This window comes from Zosterops lateralis, assembly GCF_965231275.1.
Source record: "Zosterops lateralis genome assembly, chromosome: 26".
NCBI lineage: Eukaryota > Metazoa > Chordata > Aves > Passeriformes > Zosteropidae > Zosterops > Zosterops lateralis.
In genome coordinates this window covers 2,940,674-2,968,641 of record NC_139786.1, presented here as the reverse complement: position 1 = coordinate 2,968,641, position 27,968 = coordinate 2,940,674, and the positions used below count along the sequence as shown (strand labels likewise).

The following is a 27,968-nucleotide window of genomic DNA, read 5'->3' as shown; positions in this document are numbered from 1 at the left end:
CCATCCTGGGACAAGGCATCTTTGTAAGGGACCTCAGCCAGGGGGGCAAAGCTGGAACAGCAACACGGGGTATTTATTTCTACCCCAAACCCCACTGTGAGACACCAGCCCCCTCCCCTGCTCTGCTCTGCCCCCAGCACATCACTGGGGACAGCTTTGCTGAGCCGCTAAGCTCCCGTTTAAGCAGCTGAGCGCGAGTGGCCGGGATTTCCAGCCAGCGCATCCCTCCGGCTGCTCATCCAGGCAGAAATGCCGGGGCGGGGGGCCGGGTGCCGCCGTCCCCGAGGGGGCACAGCCGCCCCGGCTCTGCCTGGCCCGCTCAGGCATTAACGCCGCCGTCAGCTCGGATTAATTCTGCCCCGGGCTCCGCGCCGCAGCTGCAGCAAGAGGCTCCAGTGCTCCACCAGCCCCCGTGTTGTGTGTAGGGGGAGCCTGCTCACATCCCCATCCCAAAGGGAATCTGTAAAGGCTCGCTGAGGGATGGGTCTCCTCGCCAGGACAGGTTTATTCGCAGGGAAATGCGGGAGTTCACCCTCCTGTGGCCAGGCTGGGGGTGCTGGTGCTCTCCCCGTTCAGGCTCCACCCGGCCTCTCCCTTGGGAAGGGTTTTGTGAAAGGCGTGGGAGCACATCCAGAGGCTCCACGAGGCTCTCTCCTTAAAACGCCCATTTATTGCAGGGTGCATTGCCCATCTCAACACCAGCGTGTTGGGGACACCCCTCCAGTTCCTCTTCCAGGCTGTGACTGTCCCAGGCCACTGCAGGGAGGATTTTCTCCTTGGGTGTCACCATTGCCCAATCTCCCAGTTCAGCAATGCAAGAACAGCGTTGGCAGGAGAGACCAGGCAGGAGGCAGAGCCGTGTGAAATACTGGCGTGTTTATTGGTTGGCACTAGATTACAGCCCACACTCCCGGCAAACTGGCATCCACCAATTCAAATTTATTCAATTTTTCACTCTTTTTTTTTTTTTAAAGACAGTGACGGCCTCCCTCTCACACACAACTCAACAGAGGAAACCCCTCATGATAGGATCCCACCACATCACCCAGCTTCACACACGGAGAGCCCTCCAGCCTTTCTGAGACACTGCAGATGAAAAATCAGAATTATGTGGGGATGTCCTGCACCTGCCAGCCAGGACCAAGCAGGAGAACACCTGCATTATCCAGCCCCAAAGGAAACAAAACGTGTTTTCTACTTCACATGTGGGGACTTTGAACAAAGGTGTTGTGAGAATGAGTCAGGAAAAAAGAGAAAAAGCATCCCTTGCAATGCTCCGTTTCCAAAGGGCCTTTGCAGCTGCACAGTGTTTCTGCAAACGATGTAATTTATTGTAACCCTCCCATGTGGAGTTCACCAAGAGATTAGAAACATCAAGTGCTGAAGTGAGGAACAGAGATCTGCAGCCGGGAAAATAAACCCAAACAGATTATGGGAATTACAAGTACAAAACCATCTTGAATTCACAGAGAATTGAGGATTTCACTTGCAACTCATTGAAAATCACTGAACATATCAGGCCTCTTTTAATCCTAATAAATCAGCAAGCTTGTTCTCTACACATCAGTTTTCCCTCTGCAAACTTGCTGACACTTCCCTGTGAAAGCCAGGTGGCAGGAGCAGCACAAGAACCTCCAGGAGACATCCCAACCAACCCCACCACATCCCAGCCACCTCCATGACATCCCAACTGACCCCACCATGGCATGGAGCACAACACCCAGGGATCCCTCAGCAGCCTCCCTGGTTTTCATCAGCCCCCACTCCAGGCCTGGATGTTTGGATGACTTGGATCAGTATCCAGAAGGGTTCAGAACCTGTTTTCCCTCACACCAAGGTCAGTGCCTGGGTCAGTCGTGGGGGTGAGGTGGATGGTACCAGCTCAGACACAAAACAGAGACAATGCCCCACAGTTCTGACCAGCCTTGAAGGTTCCTTGTTTTAGGGAGGAATGGAAAAGCCTCAGGCAACCATAGACAACCTCAAACACACCCATGGACAGGAGGCTGGACAGTGGATCCTGGTCATTCATCCCTCACCTGAGGTCTGGGGTCTCGTTCTCCTGATTTGGGGGCACTGCCAGGAGCCCCCCACGTACACAGAGCTCATAGAAGGACTGAGCAGCAAATGCAAAGATCATTCCAGATTTTCTGATTTAATAAATATAAAATAGGACACACAGGAAATTCAACAAACACTCTCAGACCTCCCCAGGTTTCTGAGCCAATTCATCAAGTATAACATCAAAATTCCCATCTTCCCACCAAAAAAAAAAAAAAAAAAAAAAAAAAAAAAAAAAAAAACAAAAAAACCCCACCACCCACAAACCTCTATGGACTAGCACCAAAGAGAGATTGATAAATCTCCTAAATAGAACTTCAGTCCAGTTTCTTTTTCACCAGCTAGACCTTAGTTATGTACAGACCCCTGACACTACCCCAGCACAGCACTCCAGGATCTCTGCAGCCCAGAGCAGCTGGATTAGTTCATTCCAAGGTTAGGAAAATGAGGATCATGCCCTGTGTGTGTCAGGGGCTCAGGGAGCAGCTGAGGGACACCTCAGCCATGAGGTCAGCACGTCCCTGCAGGGCTGCAGCCACCAGATGATGCTGTTATTGAGCAGGAGAACAGAGCCAGGAGGGAAAACCCAGCCTGGGAGCAAGACCAGAGCAGACACTGTGTCAGCCATAGGGAAAAGCTCCTCACACTGCAACAGTCAGAGCTTGGGGCAGGTTTGGCTGAAGATGCAGCTCCAATCATCCCCCAGCACCAGCCACAGGCTCCACCTGGGAGGGTCAAACCCCAAACCAACCCCTCAGTGATTCCTGTATGCTCTGCACAGGGGTGGATGCTGCACCCGGGTGTGTGAAAACACAAACACATCGATTTGGGATAAAACAGAGAGAACAGGCAGGAAAACCTGCAGGTCTTGTACAAGGGACACTGGCTGGACCTGTGCAGCCTCCAAGGTTTTGATCCCTGCTCACAACCTGCTCGCTGTGGAATGCTGAACAGCTTCTGCATGGAAAAGCTGAGGCAAAGGCCCAAAGCCTCTGCTAGATCCGGGAAGGGAACTGAGGATTCCTGACATTCCCTACCCACATTTTTAGCCACTGAATACTTTGTGGCCACACAAAGGAAAAAAGCAACATTTGCAGATTCCAATCCCTTTTCATTTTTCATTTTACAGAGTTTGCTTTAAGGCACATTCCAGCTGAGGGTGAATGAGCTGCCTCTGTGCTCTGCAGGAGAGTAGGGAAGAGCTCACAGCATCCATCTACACAGGAACAGAGCTGGGGGAATGCTGATACTGCTGCTCCTTCCAGCCCCCAAACCCAGCTCCCACCTTCCCCCCAGCAGCAGGTTTGGGTGCTGCCTCTCCAGCAGCCATGGCTGGGTGACCCCGACATGCAGCCCTCAGGCTCTGCCCTCTTCTACTCCCAGAACGAACCCACCTGGCTGAGCTGGAAGCAAACCTACCCAAGGAGATTGTCACCATGTCCCCTCCCTGCTGTCACTGCCTCAGTACTAGGGAGGTTTTATAGCCCAAAGTTTAAAGCATTTTCAATTTGAAAAAAATCTTTTTAGTTTGCTCAGTAGCTGTTAACTCCACCTTTAGGGAATGTTGTGCCTAATGCTGTACCTGGAGAGGTGAATGCCAATGGCTCAGAATTTCCAGTGCCATGGCAGTTCTGAGCTGGGGTTTGCTGACCACATGGAGCAAGGACAGCTCGGCCAGTGCTGCTGGGAAGTGGCAACACTGCCCCGAGACAGGGAGAGGCACAGCTGTGACACTGAGATTCCAACAAACCACTCAAACAATCCACCTTTGGGAAGCCAGCAGAGGTATTTTAACATCACTGAATTCCAGATTTCAGGGAGAATGGAAAAAAACCCTCCCTGCTTTCACTCTTCTCTCCCAGGAAAAGGCAGCACCTCCCAGGCCCAGCAGTGGCCCAGCCAGACGGCACCCACCACACAGCAGGGAAATCCCCCAATCCCCACCTGGGGTTCACCACCCTGAACTGCAAAAGGGTTCCTCCCTCTGAAATGTGCCTTTGAACAACCTCAGCATGAGCAGAGCCACATCTGAAACCCAAACCTGCCCAACAGCAACCACCTCAGCCAAGGTGCTGTAAGGGTCCTGCCACACACATTTCCAAGCTGCTGATAACCAAAGAATCAAGATCCCTTTTCCACCACAACAAATCCTTGTCTAGGAGAGACTCCTCAAAGCCAGAGCCACACAATTCCAGCTCTGCTGGGTTTCACTGCACTCAGCTCTCCCTGCAGAGGGATGTCCACCTGCCTTACAGATCATGTAAGACCATCACAGGGGTTTGGGATCTGACAAATTCTGCTGAAAGAATCGAGCAGCACTTGGACATGGATACTCCAGAGGTGTCTTCCTTTTCTCCTGCTCCCATGCGGGAGTCACCAAACTGGTGCAGAGTTCCCTGCCCCTCACTGGTGTACCAAGAGTGGGGTGCCCTTGGACCATCACAGGAATGGAGAGTGGCAAAGGAAGAAGGGACCCCATTAGTGACATCACTGTGCCCCTAAGGAACTGCAGAGGGACCCCCAGGGCCCAGAGGTGATGAAGAGGAGCAGCCCCTCCTCAACTGCACCTCACTCATACCCCAAACCAGCATTCCAGACCTGCCAATGCACCTTGCTGGCTGTCTGGGGACACCCTCCATCACACCCAGCTCCCAGAGAGCACAGCCAGGCAGAGCCAGCCAAGACCTGCTCCCACGGGATGCTGAGACACAGAGTGATGTTCCACATAAGGGCCAGGCCAGTTGAGGTAAGAATCCCACTATCCAACACTACCAGCTCGGAACAGCACCAGTTTTAGCTCATCCCAGTTTTTTTGCTCATCCCCTGGGATTCAGCACACTCAGGACAGTGTCCCAGCAGTGAGACTGAACAGCACCATCAGGGCTGCAGAACCAGAGCCACCTTCCCAGCAGCTCCCCTGTGCCTCACACAGACAGGGCAACAAACAGTCCCAAACCAATTCAGTTTAGATAAAACCACTCCAGCTGCTGGGGGGTGCAGCTGTACCAGCTCTAGAGAGAACCTCAGATGCTGAGGAAGATGGGAATTGTGTGATGCAGGGAGAGGTTCAGGGAGCTCAGGCCTGCTCTGAAATCTGCATCTCTTCAATCAAGGCTATTCCTGCCCCAGGAGCCATTTCCAGTTACAAGGCATAACATCAGCCACTCCTTGGTAACAGCATCAATCCATGCCACATTAAAACACTTTCTTGGCACAATTTATTTTTTCTGACCCAAACAAATAAGCCATTAGCAAGTCATTAACAATATTCTACCCTAAATTGTCAGTTTAACAGCCCTGTAAAAACATTTTTTAGTTTAAAAACAAAAGTGTGCATGCTGCTGATATTAAAAGTGCAGTTACTCTTTCAGGAGTACCAGCTGTTTTGTTGCAAAGCATTTCCAACATACTAATCTGTACAGTAGAGACCAAGACTCGTTGAAGGCAGTAGATGGCTGTGTCAGGTGCCTCGCAGGGCGCGGGGACAGCGACTCTGGGAATTTCTTGGACACTTCCAGACAGAATATTCAAGCCCTTTTGAGAGTTTGGTTCAGGCCGACCAGCACATAGTGTAAAGGATTGTACATTCGTCTCTAAGTTGAAGTGAGCTGAACTGGTGTGATTTAGGCTCAATTCCAGACGCTTGGGTTTGAGCTACTCCTTGAATAATGGGCTGTTCCTTACGCGTGGTTTTCCATGTCAGCGATCACTGGCACTGCTTTTGGCCTTGCTACTCCACACCGATGAAAGCAGGGAGAACAAGGAAAGGAACAGAGGAGGATCTTAAAATGAACAGCTTCTTGCCAAACCAGCAAGGATACCATTCCCCCTTGTCCCAGGCTCCATGGATATTTCTATCAGATTTTCATATTGTAAGCGCTTCTCAGGAAGAGAGAAAACTCCAGAACAGTGAGTGTTTATTAGAATATTTTTTTTGTTAAATAAAGAGCAGAAAAAAAAAAAAAAAAAGGAAAAAAAAAAGTACTGCAGATTTAATTTCACATCTTGGCTCTGCTCTGACAAAGGAGAAGTTACTGAACTCAGCAACCACTTCTTGTCCCAAGCCAGGGATTAATTAATGCCCCTCCCAAAACTTGTACCTGTCCCAACCCACCCCCCTCCAACCCCAACCCCAACCCCAACCCTTCCCATTTTATTTCCCAACTAGACAACACTGTTGGCAAATCAAGACAGCATGAAACTTACAGCAATAAAACAACAAACCCCCGTGTGAAGTGTGTGCCAACGCACCGGGGAGCTCTCCTGTGCCGCTCCCCCGGGAATGCCGCCTGCAGGAGGCAGCTGTACCTTTCACGGAGGGCACGCTCCACGCTGCGACCGTAAGTGCTGCAGAACCACAGGACAAGAGACTGAACACCTGAAATTTTCCCCCCACAAAGGATTTCTCTTCGAGGCCCGAAGGTTCTCCGAGCGCGATCAGCACAAACCCTCGAGTGTCCAGCTCAGCACGGCGTAAGGCATGTGGACAAAGAGAGACGCGAGCGGGGCGCGGCGGGAGCGGGGGACTGCGTTGGTGAAGCCGCACTGCAGTTTGTCTGTCCGACAAACATCCCAGTTTGTCTGTCCCCTCCCCTGCATCCCCGATCCGGGCGCTGCCGAGGCGGTTTGGTTTTGGCCGGCGGTTCCAGAGCAGCTCCTCCGCCCGTGTGGAAACGCAGAAATGTCGGCGGGAGAAGCCGCAGGGATGTGTCTGCAGGGATGTCTGCAGGTGATCTGAGCTCTGCCCTCAACTTCAAGTGTCACTGCACTAAATCGGGAGATACTGGATGGGGAGTAAACTGGCCCAGCCACTAGCACTGTCACAGAATGTGTGTTTTTTAAAAAACAGAACAAAAGGCAGACGGATTAATTATGAACCCTTCTTTTCAGAAGCAGACCAGGATTAAAAAAAAAAAATATCCTGCAAAATTAAAATGTTAGATCCTCCATCTAAAAAAAAAAAAGTTTATACAGATGTGCTGCGAGTGATCCCCACACGGGTCTGAGCAGCACCTTACAGTACAGACTAAGACTTGAAGAGCTGATCTCACATTGGAAGTCTTTTAATTAAAAAAAAAAAAAAAAAAAAAAAAAAAGTGGCTCTGGCTGGGGGTGACACAAAGGGGACACTTGGGACACTTCAGAGCACAAGGCAGAGGCGGGGCTGGCAGCCTCCAGGCCATGGAGCGGAGTACCAGGAAAGGGGCACTTCATGCACAAAATGTATCTTACAAAATACAGATTCCAAAAAAAAAAAAAGAAAAAACCAAAAAAAAAAACCACCAACAAAAAAAAAGCAAAAAAAGCCAACCAAAAGAAAAAAAAAACAACCAACAAATCATCCCACCTTGCACTAAATCGCAGCACTCTGAACACTTGCTCTGCCCCAGGCGGCTGCCCATGCCTGGCATGAGGGAGGAGGCATGGAAACGGGGAGGGGAGGGAAATCCAGGTCTCAGTCTGCTTTTGGGAATTGCTCTCGCAGGGACGTCGTCAGTCATCTGATGTCGGACACGGAGCTCTCGGAGTACGGCGTGGTCATGACCGGGGTGCCGTTGTTGGCCAGACAGCCTTGCCTCAAGGTCTCAAAATATGAGGCCTGCACTGGTTTATGATACTGCAGAACTTTTATGGCATCCTCTATCTTAAACCATTCCCTTTTCCTTCCTGGGGGCAAAGAGAGAAATCAGTAGGAGCAACAGAATGGTGTTTTCTGATCTCAGGGGCCTCCCCCTCCAACCCCACACACTGACAGCTCCCCATGCCCAGGGACAGGTGTTTGTTTAGGGCAGTACATCCTCTGTCTTGCATTTCTTAATTAAAAAAACCATTATTTTGCTATTTTTGCAATTTCTATTCAAGCTAGATGCTCATTTTACAACAACTCACAACACACACACCAAGCACCACCCAATTTCCATCAGTTTACAAGTGGATTTTAGTTTCCTGTGGGCAGCTCTCAGTCCTTACCCTTTCCATAAAGAGCCTGAGGAGAGTCATGTTCCATTTGCTGCAGTGCCATCACAAACCTTGTGGCAACAACAGGTTCATTTCCATTTGGGAATCCAATTTTAAGACAAAGATTTCAAAGCAAACAGGGAATGATTAACCCACACTGCCCACATCTATTTCCTCTAGTGTCAGACAGAACAGCTCTTCATGCTCTTTGCTTGGTACCTTCCAGTGCAAGAATTAAACACAAAATTGCTGCAGAGGCAGCTGGACACTTACTTGGCTTCTCCTGCGCCACAGAGGTGACAAACACAGCAATTTCACCACCATTTTTTTCCCAAGCAACCACAAGAACACACCACTGCAACTTTTCACACAGACTCGAAGGGGATGCTGAGCTGACTTGTGATTTGTTTCCTTCAGTCAATGCAGCAAGTACCAAACTTACCAATATTGACAGAGTCCTCCCAGTCCTCCAACACTTCGGTGACGATGAGTACGTAAACATATGTCCTGTGCTTCCTGTCCCGGTTCTGGAAGGCAAAAGGGACAGAGTAACAACCAACCAACAGCAACAACAAACCTTTGTAGGCAAGAGGACACTGGGTCACCCTAAATGCAAATTGCCCACCTTCGGTGCAACTCCTCCCACAGCACAGCTCATTCTAAGCTGCTAAAAACTGTTGTGTTTTAATCAGAAAGGTCTGAAAGTGTTAATAGTGATCTGTGGAGCAGTGGTTTGTGGACTGATGTCCTTACAAGTTAGTTCTTCAGGTGGGAAGGTTCTGACCTATTTCACATGAGTTTGAAGGAGTCAGTGACAGAACAACAGCAAGAAGAGCTGTGTCTGGTACCTGCCAACTGTGCCAGGTGTGGCTGTGAGTGCTAAAAATGAAGGGGGAACCCCACTCCCCAGTTTTGGCAGCACCAAGAATATTCAGCCACATCAGTTATCCCCAGTGATCTCGATGAAGTGCCCACTGCAAAGATCAGAATTGCTGAGGGGGTGTGTTTTTATTTACCAGGGACTTTGAAGTTTGCACCAAACCAGCGCCCGCTCGCTCTACAACCCTGCAGAGCCATTGTTATTCCAAGACGATTTTTTGCAACAAAATTTCACAGCGCCCACATCTGAAACTTACCTCAAAAATTCCCACTAATCTTCCTAACGTCCCTTTCACTCCAGCCTGGAGAAGTTCAAAGAGAAAAGAAACATGCTTTAACAACAGCTCAGTACGTGTTTCCTACTTGTTGTGCAGGACCAGTTCCTTTAGGACAGGAAGCGAACGCTCCAAAATCCTGCTTGTCTTAAACCAACACAGTCACAAGGCAAAAGACAGAAATGTATCCTGAGCACTCAACATTCAAGCATTCCCAGGGTTGTTTTTTTTTTCTTGTTTTCCTACATTCAAACAATTTTGAATTCAATCTGGAGGAAGGAGAAATATTTGAGGAGTTACTCCTTGCATACCAATACCGTCCTCGTGACCAGAATCTTCTCTGGAGGTTATTACAGCCTGAGCAATGGGGAACATTGGCTTTGGGGTTTGGCAGTTCTACCCCTTCAAAATCAGAGTTTAGGGAAATAAAATATGTGTAAGACATTCACTTACACCCCAGCAGTGACATGACAGCTCCCAGGTATTTTAGGGGTGTCCTGCACACACTTGAAACCAGCCAATATAAACACAAAACGTTGTGATGTGGCCCTGGCAGCAGGAACAAGAAGGCTTTGGATATAACACAAAGGACAGATGCACACTGAAATAAAGCTCTTGAATCAAGCAGCGACACAAATCAAGAGATCTAAGCAACAGCTTTGTCTGTTTGAATACTATTGAGGATGTACCACTCCATCACATTTTGTGTCCCTTTTCATACCTCTCTTGCTGGCTCCCTCCCCACCCTCCTCAGCTCTCTGTGCAAAATCCCAGCCCACTCTCCTGCCCTTGCTTTATGCTCCCGCTGTTTTATGACTGTAAATGGTTGGAACTGAAGTGCTACAGACAAGACGAGATCTTGCTCCATGATTTAACAGGTCTGAACCAACCCACACAGCCTGGCACACAACCCAGCCACAACTGGGAGGTAGAGTCGGCTCTGTCTCTGGCAGCTGGAACACATCCCATGAACAGCCCAGGGAAATTGTGCCTCTTGCAGATGAGCTACAGAGATCTGATTATGCCAGGCTTCTCCTTTTTTTTTAAAAAAAATTATGTTTGAGTCACATTAATGATATGACACATTCTCTGCCCTACTGACCGGCTGCTGCACAGTCTCATATTGTCAGAAAGGAAGAACTTTCTTTAATGAGATTTTCCTGGTTTAGTTCCAGCCTGCTGCATGAACAGGTACCAAACAATCCAGCCAGGGCACATCTCACTCCTGCTTCCAAAGGGTGCTGATGTGGAACTGCCCCAGGAGCAAAGGCTTTGGCTCTCCCTCACTACAGGCAGTCACAGAAATCTATAAACCTTTTTGGTAACACACTCACCGAGCTCCACTTCTAGGAAGTGAACCAACTGAATCTTCTATTTCATTTTTGGACACAAGCTTTATTGTCTCACCAGTACTTGTGACGTCCTGCTCTGCCCAGAGGTGCCTCACTGCCTGTGACTCTGGGGGCTATTTCTGGAGTGAGCAGCAACTCCATGAAGGAGCAGCAATTCCATGAAGGACGGGCCGGGCAGAGCCCACCTGACCTTTGCAGGCGAGCGATTCCACCTCCTCTGCCAACCCTGCTGACCTGGGCTCAGCCTTCTCCCAAGGCATCTGGAATGCAAATGCTTCAAATGCATTTCCCTCAAGGAACTCCTTCAGCACTGGGGTTTATTTTTAGTTAAGCCGTGTTCAACAGGCAGCAGTTAACACGGGGAGGAACTGGAGGCTTCCACCTTCACAACATACAGACGTGAATGCGTTAAAAGGGTGAAGCAAAATCAAATATTTCTGGAAAATATCTGTCTTAAGCCAATGCTTCACTGGATTCTGGAAAAGGTTGTTGAATTTCTGCTCTCCCTACCTGTAGGTACTGAATCTGAAGCCAGGGATTTTGTTGTGATGGTTTAGTGAACTCTCAAGTCTGACTAGAAATAAATTTATCTCCAGGCAACTGGCCAACCTGGAGACGAAGGATGAATTCTGCTCAAGCAGCCTCCCAGGCAGTTTATCCCAGCTCTAGAACTGTGCTGGAGTAGCAGAGGGAGGTGAAGAGCCCTTCCTTCTGTGCTGGTAAAGAGAGGCAATGGAAATAACACTGTCTGCAAACCAGGATCCTCCTGCTCTGTCCTGCCTGGTCTCATTTGCCCAAAAAGGCACAAAAAACGACGCCGAGACAAACATGTCATGTAGGAAAATCATGTTGAATTATCATCAGACAACTGGAGAAAGCTCTAAGCTTTGCTTCACACACAGACTTCTCATGTGCAGTTGTAAATGGTGACATGAAAGAATGGTTTAGTTAAAAAAAACATTGGGCTGATTTTATAAAGCAAGTTCTTAGCAAAGCCTGCAAAACACATCAGCCACTGCTCCTGGGGGCCAATGCCTCTCTCAGCCCATTTTCCAAGCACAGTGGATTTTAAAAACAACACACAGGACACCCAACACCAACAGGATTGTCATACACCTGTTTTTGATAGAGCACTAAATTCCCACACCAACAGGAGAGTTGGTCTCTGTACAATGGAACAAAAACGAGCATGTGAGTGGAATTCACACTCTCACATAAATTTCTAACATAGAAGTTGCTCAAGATACCTGAGAAAATAACCTACAGCTGTTATTACTGACAAGTCAAGCTTGCTAATCAGCAAGAGAACTGCCAGGCTCCTCTCTGGGCAAGCTCCCCATCTCTTCCTTTCATATGGGCCACCAGCATTTTCTTGAAGAGTTAAAGCACAGTTGTGAGCTCACCCAGGACTGCAGCAGGGTCTAAATCTTAATTTGCAGCAGATGACTCAGGAATTTTCTCCTCGATAATAAACAAATTGAGAATGCTGTGCCCTCCTGGGCCAGAACGGTGAGTGAGGCAGAGGCAGCGCAATTGATTTTGTGCCCCTCTAAGCACTGCAAGTGCTGCAATCCTCAAAGTACATGGAGAATCTTAGGAGGATCCCAGGAGGATGCTCCTGAACCCATTAGCAGGGGTAGGAGAGCACCAGCACCAACTGTTCCAGGTGCAGGTGTGGAAACAAACAAAGCGAGGCAATCACACGACAGGATTCCCTGGGAGAGACACACTCAGGTACAAGAGGACACACAGAGCTGGCAAAATGAGCAAAATTGATCTAAATCAGTGTCCAGGGTCCAGGGGAAGAGGAAAAGGCAGCTCTGGCAAGAGCACATCAGGCACAGACACTGCCAGAGCCAGCTGCCTGCCCAGCACACACTTCAAACCCCCAGAGGGGTGGGCTGGCAGCTCAGGACAAGAACAAAAACCCGGAGGAAATGAAGCTTTACTAGTTCTGCTGCTCATGGAACAACTTGTTTTAATAAAGAAAAATTACTGAAGACATCCAAGAACAGCAGGTTCAGGTTTCAAAGCTGAAAATAAGTTGGGGTCAGATGCAAAAAGCAGCCTGCAGCAACACCATCTGTTCCTCGGGACAGCTTTTATTTCCTTCCATCTGAGCTAAGGAAAATGTGGGTTGGAATTTCAGCTATTTTACTTTGCTCTATTAGGCTCAAAGCCTGCATCTACTACAGATTACTGCTGGGCAAGAGGACTGTCGTGGAACACCCAAATCTTTGCTCTAAGACCTGCATTAGTGAAGGTGCAAATCCCACCCAGGAGGGCTGGGGACACGTTTGAAGGATGATGATTCCAGGCCAGCTGGGCAAACTCTGCCATCTCAGAGAGGGTCAGGCTCATTAATCTAATTCTGTACTGCATGACACCTTTATTTGCTTCTACACTTGTGAAATAGAAATGAAATTCCATGCCAGAATGAAGAACTTTCAGACACTGCACTGGTTTTTGTGAAGTCTGAGTACACAGGGGAAGGGACAGTGACTTTGAGCCACTTGCACTGCACCAACTAGGAGGAGTTCAAGGCCATTATCTCATCATTCATCTGTGGGCCCTGCAGTACTTTTAAACAATCTTCCTATTTTAGCACTGAAAGATATCAATATCTGTGTTCTAAATCACTAACAAAATACACGAAACGGGAAAGATTATCTATAAAGCATGTCTGGAAGAGGAAAAAAAAATGTTCCAGCAACCAGATCAAAGCACTGCCATGATGGACTATTCTTGATATTGGCACAAATTGCCTGTTTGATCACAGATCAAGCACAGATTACCTGGCTTTTGACTCCCATGAAGAAAACACAACCAACACTCCTGCAGCGTTATAAAATTTGACATTTACTAAGTATTTTAAGGTCAGGATGTGAAGAATGCTCTAAGTGAAAAATGAACTGGTGCTGAGTTTCACAGATGAGTGTGGAGGCTTTTTTCAAAGTCACTCTATAATAAGTTTAAGGCATCTATTTCTAAACCATGATGTTCACCAGTTGCTCACACCCATAAAACCCCATTATATTTCTAAGCAAAAAACACACTCCATGAGCTCCAAGACCTGTCTGAAAAGGGCACACACCTCGCACAAGGTGAACTTTAGAACACACGTGGAGTTCCCAGCTCTGTCAGACTGACTACAGCACTTCTCAGCAACCTGTCAGAAATTAGAGGGTTGATTCTGACGAGGCTGCTCTGACCCAGAGCTGCTGTGTGTCTGCTGTCACTCTGCACAAACAATGCCAAACAACTCCAGTCACTTCCAATTTCCTGCAGACAACAGCAAGCATGACAAGTGTTGGTACCTGTCTGCTTTAATACTTGTGCTGGTACAGACTAATATAGGTAAGGACCTACCTCAAAGTAGGACAAGGACTTGAACTCAAATTGGGACAGAGGGATCACAGCCTTCACTCAGAATCAACATTTCATTTTTGGCACATAAAGAGGGGAAAGTTAGGTAACTTCAGATGACAATTATTCCAGCAATAACATGGATAAACCCAAACACATACACAGTAAAATTTAAACAGTGAATGCAGAAGTTAAAACGTTCGTTTCGGGAAGCATGTTTTGGAATAAAAAAATGCACACCATGCAAAAGAGAATTAATTGAGAAGAGACAGCCTATTGTCATCCTCAAAAGCCACAAGCAACAAGAAGGGTCACAAGCTCTTACAGCTCTTCCAACTGGCTCTTATTAAAAGCTGGAAAAGGCATACCAAAGTCAAGGAAAGAAACCCCACACATTTCTGCCACAGCCTGGAGCAGCACTGCTCATTGACATGGGGGAAACTGGATTTTCCCTCTCCCACCTCGAGCAACAAACTGGAACTGCTTAGCTAACCTGTGTCCCCATGAGTGCCTGTCTCAGGAGAGAAGCAAAGACCTCAAACCCACTCAGGAATCAGCCTCAGCTCCAACAGACCCCAAAACACCTGGATTCACATGGAAGGGAGAGCAAGGGCTCACAGCAGCCTCCTGAAACACTTCCTGCCAAACCAACAGAATTAACTGGGAAGGTGGGTGCTCCTGTCTTTCCCAACACTCCAAAAACATCCCCCTACAGGAAGCAAACATCTCCTGGAACTTGAGGCCAGGGATGTGGAGGATAATTCTGTGTTTGCAAATCCTCAGCAGCAGCACATGAGCACAGACCATCTGGGGAACCCCTCACACCCCTAAAGCTCTGCCAGCACCACTGGCAGCTGCAGGGCTCTCATGTCAGACAGCTCTGTGTCAGCTCCTCCACCTGCACCACCCAGGTGAGCTGTGAGTGCCCAGGTGAGCTGGGGGTGCCCAGATGAGCCATGGGTAAGCAGGTGAGCCTGGGATGCCCAGGTAATCTGGAGGTGCCCAGGTGAGCTGGAGGTGCCCAGGTGAGCCAGGGGTGTCCAGATGAGCTGGGGGTGCCCAGGTGAGCCAGGGGTACCCAGGCAATTCCCGGGTGCTCCCAGCACTCTAAGCTGCCACCGTTCCGTGTTGGGAGCAGCCGGGCAGGGGGTGCCTCGCTGGGCAGAGCTCACCCCTGCCAGGCTGCCAGGGCTTGAGTTACACTGGCAGTGGGCACCGCTCCACGTGAGCAGGGAACACCAGCCGAGGAGCGGGATTATCTCAGCCAGCCCAAACCAGTTCCTGCGCGGCCGGGGCCGTGCCAGGGCTCCCTTCCAGCCAGCGCTGTCATGGAAAGAGCGCGGCTCTCTCAGGGCGCTGCTGCCCGCCCAAGGAGTGCCCCTGCACATTTTATTTTAAGGGTTGAGAAGTGAAGCTCTGCACCTCCTGAATGAACCCTGGACTTCTGTAGAGAATCACTTCGTTATTAATAATGCTTGGGCTGAAAAGCAGGAGGCTGCGGCTAAAAATATTTCTATTGTTCTGGTTACACTCACTTTGGCTTGTAAAGCAGTTGAAAGGTTGCCGAGTTACTGGAAAAGCAGGAGCTGGGTTATGAGCTGGAAATAAAATTTGCAAGCAGCAATTCCCAGTATTAGAGGGACCTATTTAAAATAATAAACTTAGACTGTATAATCTCTTTCTGATAAACTGCTAGATTATAAAAACATCCAAAAGAGAAACACGCAACTCGAGATCTGCCACATTCAGTTAGTCCAACAGTCTGAATATTCAGAGTTTTGTTAGACAGCAGCAGGTACTTCCAAATAATTCAGGAAGAAACCTGCATATACCAGACAATTAAATAAAGCAGCTACAGGAGAAGCTTCCTCCCAAGTCCCATCAATTAGCTCTTGCTTTCTGTTCTGCTCAGAGCCCAAAGATTTATAACCCTCTTGAAAGCATTTTTAATCCTGCCTTACGTAACTGTGAACCTACTTGGCCATTCCATCTATAATCATGCAATCGTTTCTGAACCTAAGCATCTCCCCAACTAGTTAATATTCAGAAGCAAATTCTAAAGACATGTTTTACATACACTGCAGTCAACTGCCATTTGCTGCCTTTACACTTCTTATGAAGAAAAAAATTGTTCTGCCAGCTTAAAGAGAAAAATGTGCCTTTTCCCTACAGCCCATTGATCTGTGTTTGATCTGCTGTTTGATCTCCTTCCTGAAACAGCTTCAAGCAAAAAAGAGAAACAAACCAACCAGCCCATGCACACCTTAGGAATTGCTGCTGGTAACTTATGGCCAATTTCACTTCTTCACATAAACCTCAATATGTATTCTAAACCAAAACATACTTAGATCCCTATGTTTGGAGTGCTTTTAGTGGCTCCAAAGGGTTTATTTCTACCTTCTATCCAAGTACTAGACAGGTCCACAAAGGCACAGCTGAATTTTGAAGTTCTCTTACAGAGAAAATGACGCAGAGACTATATATATATTGAAGTGACTAGAGCTGAACTTTATTTTCAGTTAAAGGTACCAGGACAAGTTCATTCCAACTGAGAGGTTTAATTACATTCCCATGTTGTCTTTATTCAAGACTCCATTTTTCTGCCACAGGGCATGGGGATATCACCAGAGAATCACAGAATGTGTAATTTGGAAGAGACCTTCAACATCACAGAGTCCAACCCAGCCCTAACACCTCAACTAGATCATGGCATCGAGTGCCACATCCAGTCTCTTTTTAAACACATCCAGGGATGGTGACTCCACCACCTCCCTGGGCAGACCATTCCAGTATTTAATCACTCTTTCCATGAAAAACTTCTTTCTAATATCCAACCTATATTTCCCTTGACGCAACCTGAGACTGCGTCCTCTTGTTCTGTCAGTGCTGCCTGGAGAAAGAGACCAGTGACTCTGTTTCCCCCTCCACCCCAAGGAGAAGAAGGAAGAGTGATGAAAACAAACCCACTCACCTCCTCACAGACCTCGCGCACGGCGGCCACGCCGGGCTCCTCCTCGGGCTCCATGCCACCCCCGGGGACGATCCATCGGTCCGGATGGCGACTACTGCTCACCAGCAGCACCTGTGGAGAGCAGAGCACAGCTGATGGGGCACCCCCAGCGCTCCCCTCCAGAGCCCAGCTGAAGGGCAGAGATTGTCTTTGTGCCTCACACGCCCCCAGATGTGACCCACGCAAGGCAAGGTCTTGCCACTGCTCGCTTTTCCCTCAGCCCCATCCCCACAGCTGTGAAAATTCCATGAGCAGTGACACCCAGGCAACTCCCACACTCTGTGTTGCTTCAGCCACTGCCTCTCCCTGCTCTGAGGCATTGCAGGAAAAACAGTCCTTGCACAGCAAAACACTCCTTAGCACTGGACACAGCATCACTCACAGCTCGGGATACACCTCAGGCAACAACAGAAATGCACAGATGCTGCTCAGCACCTCCACTCTTCGCAGAAGTACCTCGATTTAATTATCCTTTGGCCTTGCTTGTCCCTGCAGTTCTGTAACTAACAAGATGTACACGTCCAGGAACTCCCACTGCACTATTTATGTGCAATTGTCTGAGCACAGATTCTCAGCCCCACTGTTTGGCTCTTCTTTTGCAGCAGAAACTGAGGAGTTCAGCTCTGGAGCCAGCACTTGGCTACTTTTGGTTTAGAGGAGGTTGTTCGATGAGGTATAAGCACAATAAAAGCATATATTTAATCTATTTAAAATTAAAACCTCCTAGGAAAGGGCTGCACAGGACAGACTTTTGTGAATGAGAAAAAATGGTTCAACCCTCTTCCCAGAAGGGATTTGCCATACATGTGCTTTGCAGCAGTTTTTCTTGAAACAGTATTTTTTATTCCAGGCCAATTCTGCTCTGTAGAAGTTCAGGCTCTGATTTGCCACCTCCCAGCAAGACAAACTCTTAACTAACACTCTCAACTGGCTACGGACTGTCCCAAAGAACAGTGAGACACTGTGCTTATTAAATCTACTTGCAATACATCCATGAGCAGAGATGGAAACTTAAAACAACACTAATACTGTTGTCCAGCTCTCTAAACAAAGCTCGTTCATTAGAGTCATCCTGCTGCACTTCATCATTTCACTGGCACAAAGCTCGGAGCCAAAGCGACTTGCTCCAGAAACTTTCCAACATACCAGTCCAATTAGGTTCCAGGCCAGCTGTAACAGTGTCAGACATTTGGGAGTTACACTGTGGAGACACTGAAATCCCCGGCTTTACTGGGGAAACAGTGATTTGCCAGTAGGATATGAAAAGATTTGCACTAATTACCCAAAGGAATCTCACCTACAGAACTCAAAATTAAACTTCCAAAACAAAAACAAGTGCAAGATTTCCAGGGTTTTTTTTTTTTTCAGTTGGTTTATCTTGAAAATTCTCATCTGCCAACTGACCAAACTCATATTGGAAACAAATGAAGCTGCTTGGGCCACCTCAGTTCCACAGTTCCAAGGGGGATGGTGCCTGCCCCATCCTCTGGCCAGGCTGTGACAGAACAGCATTTGCTTTACAGTGACATCCCAAGTGTTTGGCCCTCTCCAAGAGGAAGGCAGAATTCTTTTCCCTCAGGCATCCAGTCCATGTAAAACACCATCAGAAAGCCATGCCTAAATAGGGAATGTAAACTTCATTCATCCTCAGAGCCCTTGGGACAGCTCTGCCAGGCCATCCCCAGCCACCTCAGTTTGCCACTGTGCCTCTTCCTAGCACAGAACTTGACTTCTACTCCATCCTCACTCATCCTCCAGAAGAGCTTGGACTCAAATTCCTGACTCCAGGTCAGTTGGTGATCCTGAGGACAAAGCCAAAAGAGCAGGAACAGCCATTTCAAGTCCATCTTTGCTGCCAGGTAAGGAGACACCAGCTCTGCCACTTCCCATTGCAATTTAGAGCTCCAGCTCAAGGTAAGGGAAAAAAAAGCAGAAAAATACTAAAAAAAAAGCTGCAGAACCAGATCTTTGAAACTCAGCACAGCACATCTCACACTCCTGAACTCCTGCCACCTTCCAGGCGTGAGAACAAGGATCTGCTATGGAACCCTGGACACAGATTGCTCCAGGAAACCTGCTCGGGCTGAGACAATGCCTCAGCAACACACCAGGAGGAACTTCTGGGTGTAAACAATGGTTTGAGGCAAAGTAAATTAACTTCAGCTGCTCTGGCAGTTGAGCATTTTCTGAATAGAATTAACATGAACAACTCTTGCTGGGAAGGAAAAACCTGTCATTCTCACACTTTTATGTAATCAGACTATTTCCTGTTTAATAAAAAGGAAATCCCATCAAGAGAGCGCAGGAAACAAGCCCTGCAAGGTCATTCTTTTAAAACAACTTCAAACAGGATATTGCTACCAATGAGCTCTCCCAAGACAAAGGGGCTGAGTTCCAAACGAGGGGGAGACATTGCTGTGTTGGGAAAAAAAAAAACAACAAAACAATCCACACTTCCAACACCAGTCCTGGATCCTGATACATGCAATGCATTCAAAGGGATCAAAGAAAAGTTGTCATGTTGATCATCTGAATCCCAAAAAGGTTTGGATTTAAAGGGACCCTGAAGCCCATCTCATTCCATCCCCTACAATCTTCCAGCAGACCAGCCCAGGGTACAGTTGGATTTTTAGCCCATTAACTTCTTCATTACACAAATAATTTTTATTTTAATACATTCTAAACTAGTTAATTGAATTTAAACAGCCATCAAAAAATAAACCAAAATTTACTGATGTTTTTAAATCAGGCTAGAACACGTAGGGAGGTCAGACATTTCCATTTTATCCTTGCCAGGCAACTGTGTTTAAAATGGCTACTGAGACTCTTGAGAGAGACTCTTATGAGACTCTTGGCCTGCCAGGGATTTTAGAGTTGGATTTTGGAGCCACGTCTTGCAGACTTTTTGGAAAAGCATTTGCAGGTAACACGTCACAAGGCCAAGTTGTGTTTTCCAGGATTTCAAAGACAATTATGTCATTTCAAAGCAGGGAAATGAGCAACACAAACCTCTCTGGCAAGGCAGGAGGTGGCCCTGCTGAAACTCTCCCACACAATCCCGCACAAAAAGAGAAAGTTTAGAAAAATAAGCCAAGTTTGAAGTGTGCAGCGGGGGCTCAAGCAGAGCCTCATGGCAAGAACCTTCAAAGCTGCGTGCAACAAATAAATCCAAACAAACCTGAGCAGTGCTAACCCCGCCTGGAGGAGACAGGAAACACACCAAGACATCACAGGCTGCCCAGACAGCCACATGGAATAAGGAGCTCTATGGGAAAAGGGGTAAAGAGTTTGTCCCCAGGATAAATCTGGGCATCCCCAATACAGAACACTGAATTTAAAACAACCTACACAAACCTGCTGTATCCACATGGAGGGGTTTGTCTATCTTTTTGTCACAGGAATAATGGGGCTCTGCAAAGCAAAAACTGGGAAACCAGGATCAGGCAGAGAATTAACCCCCCATCTGTGGAACAGAGGAGGAAAAACTCCCAGGTTCTTCCACGTTGTGGTGGATTTAAACAACATTCAGCATCCATAAATAAAACAAGAGCAGCTACACCATAAGGAACACGATTCCTCGAAAGAGGCTCCACAGCAGCATCTGAACAGACAGAAAGGGCCACAGCCCTGAGAGAAGCAGGGCCACAGTGTGAGTAGAAAACAAGCTGAGAATCTTCCAGACTTCCAGGAAAAGTCAGTGCTGCCCACCTGTGCCAGCCAGGGCCTGGCAAGTTGGCAGCCAGCACGGGGAACAGCAGGCAAGATGTTAAATCCGGGGTCTGGCCCAGCAGGCTCCTGCTGCCAGGAGCTGATCCATAGCTGCTTGCTCCTGACACAGCCCCTGCACTGCCTCACAGGCTTCCCCTCAATATTTTCAGGCTTTCCTTCAATATTGACATACTTCCTATCAATACTGTCGTGCTTTTTATCAACATTAAGCCATAAATCTCATCATTTGCACAGCGACCAAAGCACAAATCTCCCGGCATTGCACCTCATTTCCCACTCCAGCATCATTTATCAGAGCACAGCCTGCAAGGAGACGCTGCCGCAGAGGCTGCAGGAGCTGGGAGGAGAAGATGGCTGACTGCAAGGCTTTTGCTGTTCAATCTGCCTTTGTCTCAAAGTTTCAGTTTAAAACGAGTGTGTTCTCAGGAGCTGAGCTGTGCTCCCATGTGCCCCATGGCCAGGCAGATCCCAGAGCTGTGTCCAGCATAACAAACACCTTGGGTGCTTCACTTAAAATTAACAAACATTCTCCCAGTCCCCAAATATCAGTAACTGTAATGCTTTTCTACCTGACAAAAGTGGGATGTTCATTTAACCACACCAAATCACCTTTAAACCCTACAACCAGTGAGGGGAGAAAACTGGAGGAGCAGGGGGGAGAAGAGGGACACTGCTGTCACCAAAGCTGTGCAAATTTAATCTCCCTTCCCCTCAAGGACTCCCCAACAAATCACATATTTTGCCAAACTGCAGAGGCAGGAGGGTGCACGCCAGGGCTTACGGGAGGGCTTCTCCCACCCTCTTGCTATTCCAGGCACGTTCTGCAGCTCGCACATGGAAGGAGTGAGTCCTGCCCGCGGTCAGCGGGGCTACAGCCCCCCCTGCACCTGGCAGGGTCAGCAGCTGGGACCACAACACACGCCCTCACCGGCCACAGAAATCCCTCCCCTGCCCATAACAGCCTGTCCTGCCAGGAGCATTCCAGCTCCTCAACAGGATATGTTTCCTTAGACAAGTGTTATTTTTGCACATGCACCTGCACCAGGCTCTGTGGGATAATGGGATTTAACTGATAACAAGGGATCCGGGAGCTGGAGGTGGGAAATTCACAGCAAGACGAGCAAAAGGGAAGGGATTTGTACTAGAGAACTTGACAAAAGCAAAGCACAAGATTTGGAACGGGAGCAAGAGGTGAACTGGAAGAAGTTCAAGTCATTTCAAGTGCTTGGATCGCACCTACAGTCCCATAACCAGAGAGGAAAAAATACAGCAGATTCTGTTGGTTTTTAGGCTGCTGGTTAGAATAACAATAATAAATCACCGTGTACCGAGCTGCTGCTCTGGCTCCAGAACTCCACAGGTCCTGTTACTGCTACTGCAGCGCTCCTGCGACTTCAGAGCCGCTGCTGCTCCTGCCAGGGAGGAACACAACCCCAAGTCCTCCCCCTCCAGTGAAATTATGGTTTAGATAACCACAGAAATTATCTGCAACATGCCTTCCCATGCCTCAGGAGCAGCTGAACCGCCTGCAGCAGCAGCCGCTGCTTTCAGAAGCCGAGGGCTGATAAGGGGCACTCCCAGAGAGAGACCCCAAACCCCAGAACCTATTTCTGCCTGTCAAAACCAGTTTGGTGACCACTCAGTGCTTACACAACTTGTCCAGGCACACCTTTTCCAGGAGAAATGCTGGCTTGTAAAGTGTCTTTTTGAGTAAGGGAGGAAAAAAATGGAATGAAGAGGTATTTGGGCTCCTTACAGAGCCCAAGTGACTCTGGCTGTTAGCAGTTCCCATTAACCACCCTAGTCAGGAAATAAAGCACAGACAGACTCTTGGGAAACTGCTCAAATATAAGTAGTTAATTCTACACACAGCATCAATATATGTCACTTGTAGGAGGAGAAGTGACCCCTGAAAGATTGAACAAAAAATCTACCCAGCAGGTAATAGTACCCCCTCCGAATTTCACAGATTAACGTGAAATTTCTGAGAACAAAGAGTCAGTGAGCAATATCCAGTGGCAGAGACAGGAATTCTGAAACAAATACACACAAAATTTGAGAGATCTTTGACTGGTCTGTGCAGTCAGTCCTTCAGCAGGGCTGAAAAGGAGCAAGTGTTTAAAGAAACAGAGGCCCTGCTTCCCAAGCACTGGATGTCACCTACAGCGTTCCCACATGGATGTTTGTTATTTGTAAGGTAAAATTGAGTTTGTTAATTTTGCTCTATCCAAGCAAACCAGGATAACTCTCCTTATTTTGAGAGAATGTACAAGTACAAGCACATGGTTGGGGTTTTTTTTTACTAAGAGTTGATCTTCCAGATTGTGAGAGACCATCAAGGGAAAGATAAAGTCCTCTGGCAGCAGCCTCTGCTGGGTGCAACTCCAAATGCTGGTACCTGTCTCCACACTGCAGGAGTTTGTCTGAAGGGTGCTCAGATGAACCAAACCAGGCAACTGGGCATGAAGCTTTTTTTCTTTAAAAAGAGAGGAACACAGAACACACATGGTGAGGAGAAAAAGGCAGGAAAAACAGCTCCTAGTCAAGCAATAAATGGATGTGAGGTGGAAGAGATTCCAAAGCAGTGTTCTGGAGAGAACAGACACAGCCACCACTGTTGGGTCCTTCTCCACACACCCAGGGTGGAGCACACCCTCTTTCCATAGTCATCACTTTTCCCTGAGTTGCAGCCGAACAAAACTGACTCAGTTCTCCAGTTTCACAACAACTTGCTCAGCTTCCAGTAAATGAAGTGAAAATTTAACGATTTTCATTCTTTTGTTGTTTGGGAAAGTACGAGAGACCATGGAATTGCTTGTAATACTGTTTAGTGACAGCTGCTTTTGTGGAAAGGCAAAAACACTTTTTAAGATGAAAGCCAGGTTTTGCAGAGGTTTATTCATGCTCCTGGAGAACACAACCTACAGATTCTACACAATCTACAGGGCTGAAAGGGACAGGAAAAGCACAAGCAAGAGATCCACTTCCAAGCTGGCCCTTATCCCCCTGGAGATGTGGTAACAGGTTAGCAACAGACCACGAGAACTTCACTTGGCTTCAACCACAACTCTTTTCTGCACCAGATGGGAGCACAGAGCCAAGCCCAGCCATCAGAACAGGGATTTTGAGGCTGTATTCCATGGAAAACAGGATGATCAGATGATGCTGGGCTCACTTACATCCCCAGAGCGAGGCACTCTGAGCGGTTTTAGCTGTTATTGGTTTACACTGGAGCCAAGGCACAGGGGACAGCCCAGGAGCACCTCGTGATCCCCACCACACTCGGCGGGTTCCAATCCCAGCTCTGCTGTGTTACATCACAGCTGGAGTAAAAACCGGCCCAGGAGAGGCCAGAGGGAAAAGAAAAAAAGGTTCGTTTGCATTCCAATGGCTTTCCCAGAGAGGCCACCCGGCCCAGCTCTCCCTGTGACCACCGTGGGCTTGGCGTGTGCCAGGGCAGCGGCCCCTGGGTGAAACCTCTCTTCTCCCGGTTCTATTCACCGCTCAGAAAAGATTCTTCCCGAGGCATTTTCCTTAAAAAAAAATAAGTCTTTTAAAAACGCCCGTGGTTAAGGAGCAGCTTGTCCTTTCACAGACACAATGTGGGCATGTTCGAACCCGCCGCTGCCCCAGCGGACCCACGGTGCCTCTTTTATTTCTAAAAAAACACCACCCCGAGCAGGGCTCCAGCTGCTGGGGCACACTGAGCTGTTTTCTGGGATGTTTCCTCATAGAAACACAAAAAAAAAAAAAAAAAAAAAAAAAAAAAAAAAAAAAAAAAGTGTGTTACATAAAAATAACACCCTGGTGGCAATGAATGCTCCAAGCAATGAACGCACTGACTCCAGAGGATTTGGGATCTCTCCCTTCCACAGTTCTGCAAATATCCCGAGAGTTCAGTCCATGTGAAAAGATGGGAATAGCAAAGTCCTGGTGTCTGGCTGCCAGAAGGTGCTTTGAAGTCTGTTCCCACTCTCTGAATGAATCCTGCTGTTGCTGCCCCAGCTCTCCCTGTTGCCCAAGCAGGTGGATGGTGGTTTGGGAAACCACACACAATTTGGGGAGGTTCCACAGCGCTCAAAAAATGTAATTTTTTTTTTCTCCATTTGAGATTCAAGTTGAAATGAATTCTCCCTGTGCTGCTTTTTAAAGCAATATATAACAAAAGGCATCTTTTCAGCCAAAGTTTGGTCTTCCAAAAACGTTCCAGAGCTTTTTTTTCAAGCCGAAAAGCAGCGGCCTCCAAATGCAATGCAGAGACAATGTGCGACCTCCAGCAGCATAGGGAAAAAATAAATCACTTAAAAACCAAAAAAAGAAGAAAATATTTTTCTGTTAAGACTCTTTCTTTGTAAATATAACACAAAACCAAGGACGTGGTGTTTTATCAATCACCAGGGACTGCAAAGATTTCAAAGAAAAATATATCAGTGAACTGAAGTGTCAGGGGGAAACACCTAAACAGAAGAAAGTACCTCCCCTGTAAGTGCAAACAGAATTCTCTTATTTCTTCTTGTCCATTGAAAAAAAAATTAATTGAAGAACTAATGAGGGGTTAAAAACAGGGAAAAAATGGGTTTTTTGAATTCATAGCAGGAAATGAAGAAGAAAGGCAAGAGCAAAGCTCTACTATTTCTTAAGCACTTAAAAGAAACAGTAATGAGAAACAGCCAGTCCTAGGAAAAATCCTACTTTAATAGAGAAAGTTTAATTTATTTATCAAAACATGCTTCTTCTCTCTTCTTTTCAAACACTAAGCTTTTAATAGCTCTTTAATGTACATACTTTGGCTCTGGCTCTTTCTCCCTTCCCTGGAGAGACCTTTTAAAGAGATCTCAATTTCCATTTAAATAGAAGCAATCAATAATAAAATAACAGTCAGTAACATTAAAAAGTATTATTGTCCAAGAGCAAACCAAGAAATCTTTCACAGCCATTTTAAATTCTGTAGTTAAATGTGCACAGGTAACACCTTCCTTGCTGTCAAAAAAGTGCAAGTAGCAATGAGTGGACACCAGCCAGCTTATCCCAAAGTTTATTTAAAAGCCAACAGATGAGAATTAACCCAAGAAATAATTAGAAAGGAAAATTAATAAGGTGTCCTGCTTGCTGATTGACACAAGTTTAACATCAAAGCCTTTTGGCCAAGGCCAAGTGCAGGTTGTGGGTACAGAGTCCATCCCAGTGGGGTGAATTCTGTGGGATTGGGTAAGAACTTTCCCAGATGTGTTTGTGATGAGCCCTTGCAGGGCAGCTCCTGCCATAGGGCTGTAACAGGTGAGAACAGAGGATTTCAGCAGTTTCAGCTCGGGGTTCAGCTCACAGGCACCACACACAGCCCTCCAAAGGCTCCGAGATCAGAACCTGCCTCATCCCTGCGGTGGCTCCTCACACAGCACATCCCATGGAAACCCATCCCATGGAAACCCATCCCAGGGAAACCCATCCCAGCCCGGACTGCAGCCCTTCCACAGCATCCACAGCTCCCTCCTCGAGCTGTCCCAGGGCAGCACAGCCAGTGCCAGCTGTCACTGCGAGCTCAGGGACGAGGCCACCAACAGAGACCACAGGGACATCACAATGCTCACCCAGAACCTCCACTGCCCTGCACACAAAAACCTCCCCAGAGCTTACAGACCCACGGAAATGACCTGGCACAACCAGCACAGGGAAGCAGCTCCCTCAAACCCTGCCTGAAGCCAAGAACAGATCATTCTTCTCTAGCTCTTACCTAGAAAATAGAGCCTGAAGGGGTTTAAATTCAATCCGCTGTAGGTGGAGACCACAGCAGGGATACAACTGACACAAAAGTGATTTTAAATCTCAGCCTTACACCGACCTGACAGCTGAGCCTGCTGGAAGCATCCATCCCACGCCAGCGTGCCTCTGGAACGAGTTCACTTTCCTCCTTCGACCTCCTGGGTCAGCGCTGTGACACTGCCACACAGCCTTGTGTCCCAGCAGGGAGGGCTCTGACACCTGTCATTGACACACCTCAGTGTCCCCAGCGCCAGGAGGGATCTGTCACCAGCTCCCAGGGGCTGGAGGGATCAGCTGGAGCTTTTGACTGAGGTGTGTTAAAATAAAACTCACAACCAGTCACATGCTGATCGCCTCAAGCACCTGTTAAAAAGTACTTTTTTACCCTCAACCACACTGCAGTCACACAAAGCCAAGCCTCCACCTCTAAATGTGCCCCATTAATTGTGTAGAATGACATCAGGGCACTCCAGCACCCTGAGCACCCCCAGCATCATCACACTGAACAATGATGTTCTTCTTCACGGTCAGTCCATCAATTTCCTGCAAGTCCGTGGGAAGGACCAGCCTCACTGAACGCTGCACCAAACACGCTGCTGGCTGTCATGTCAGACCATTTCTGCTGAAATGCTGACACTCCTCATCACGCCATCAGAGCTACAAAGGGCTTGTGCAGCCTCCTCCACGTTAAATAATAACTGGATGTATGCTAATTGCCTTTCCCCCAGTGAACTGTCTGCATTCCCTTCCGATTTCCTGTAGCTACAAATATGATAATCAGGAGAACAAAGACTTTAGCACAGCCACTGGGGCACAGCGAATGCAGTGGAGTGTGTACGCCTTGACTCCAGCAGCAGCAGAAGGCAGAGCTGCAGCCTTGCCCTGAGCACCCCGAGCCCACCTTCAGGAGGTGTCAATAAAGACTCGTGTAAAAATCGCCCACCGGAGCGAAGTTTCTCATTGTAACTTCCCGGACAAAGCAGCCCCATAGCAACGCGGCCGCTCTCAAACCAACCAATCCACCTTTAATTCCCACTTCCTCCCAAGCTCTCTGGACAGCAACTTCTGGCACTCCATCAGTCCCCTTTTATCCCAGTTTCTTTTTATAAATCCAAGGTCAGGTTTCCTCTCCCATCTCATGTGATGTGCGGGACTGAAGCTCTGCCAGCGTGGTCGGGCCCTGGGCTGCCACAGCCCCGTCCCGCCGCCCCACCGGGCATCTCCCCATCGCCCCGGCTCCAGCCGAGAGCCATAACCAAGGGGGAAGCAACAATTCTCCCGGCGACGCTGAATTACGCATCTTAAAAATAAAACCCCACAAGGACCGAGTCCCCCCAGCCCGGGCGGCTCGGGGGTCCCGGCCCGGCCTCGCCCCCGGCCCGGCCCTCACCTCCTCCTCGCTCTCGCTGCGGAAGCACAGGCAGGCCGCCCGCTTCTTGTAGCCGTCCCCGTCGTAGGTGCGCGTCTGGTTGGACTTGAGCTTCATCATCCTCCGCTCCGGGGGCGGCGGGGCCGGAGGACGCGCGGCCCGGAGGGCGGGGGCGGGCGGGACCCGCCGGGCGGCGAAGGACGGGAGGG

General features: G+C 48.2%; 1 protein-coding gene across 3 annotated transcripts; it reads right to left on the bottom strand.

The window, feature by feature from the left end:
- Positions 1–879: 879 nt before the first annotated feature.
- NUDT3 (nudix hydrolase 3) lies at positions 880–27,908 on the bottom strand. Of its 3 annotated transcripts, none has more exons than XM_083878251.1 (5): positions 27,781–27,908; positions 16,863–16,973; positions 9,156–9,200; positions 8,462–8,546; positions 880–7,728 (listed from the first exon to the last, which is right to left on the bottom strand). In XM_083878251.1, the coding sequence occupies exons 1-5, from the start codon at positions 27,877–27,879 to the stop codon at positions 7,559–7,561; spliced, it is 510 nt and encodes a 169-aa protein (XP_083734377.1). In that variant the 5' UTR covers positions 27,880–27,908; the 3' UTR covers positions 880–7,558. The 3 variants fall into 3 exon arrangements, with proteins under 3 accessions (XP_083734377.1, XP_083734378.1, XP_083734379.1); XM_083878252.1 differs by having other exon boundaries at positions 16,875–16,973; XM_083878253.1 differs by lacking the exon at positions 27,781–27,908 and adding an exon at positions 26,470–26,536.
- Between the last annotated feature and the right edge of the window lie 60 nt (positions 27,909–27,968).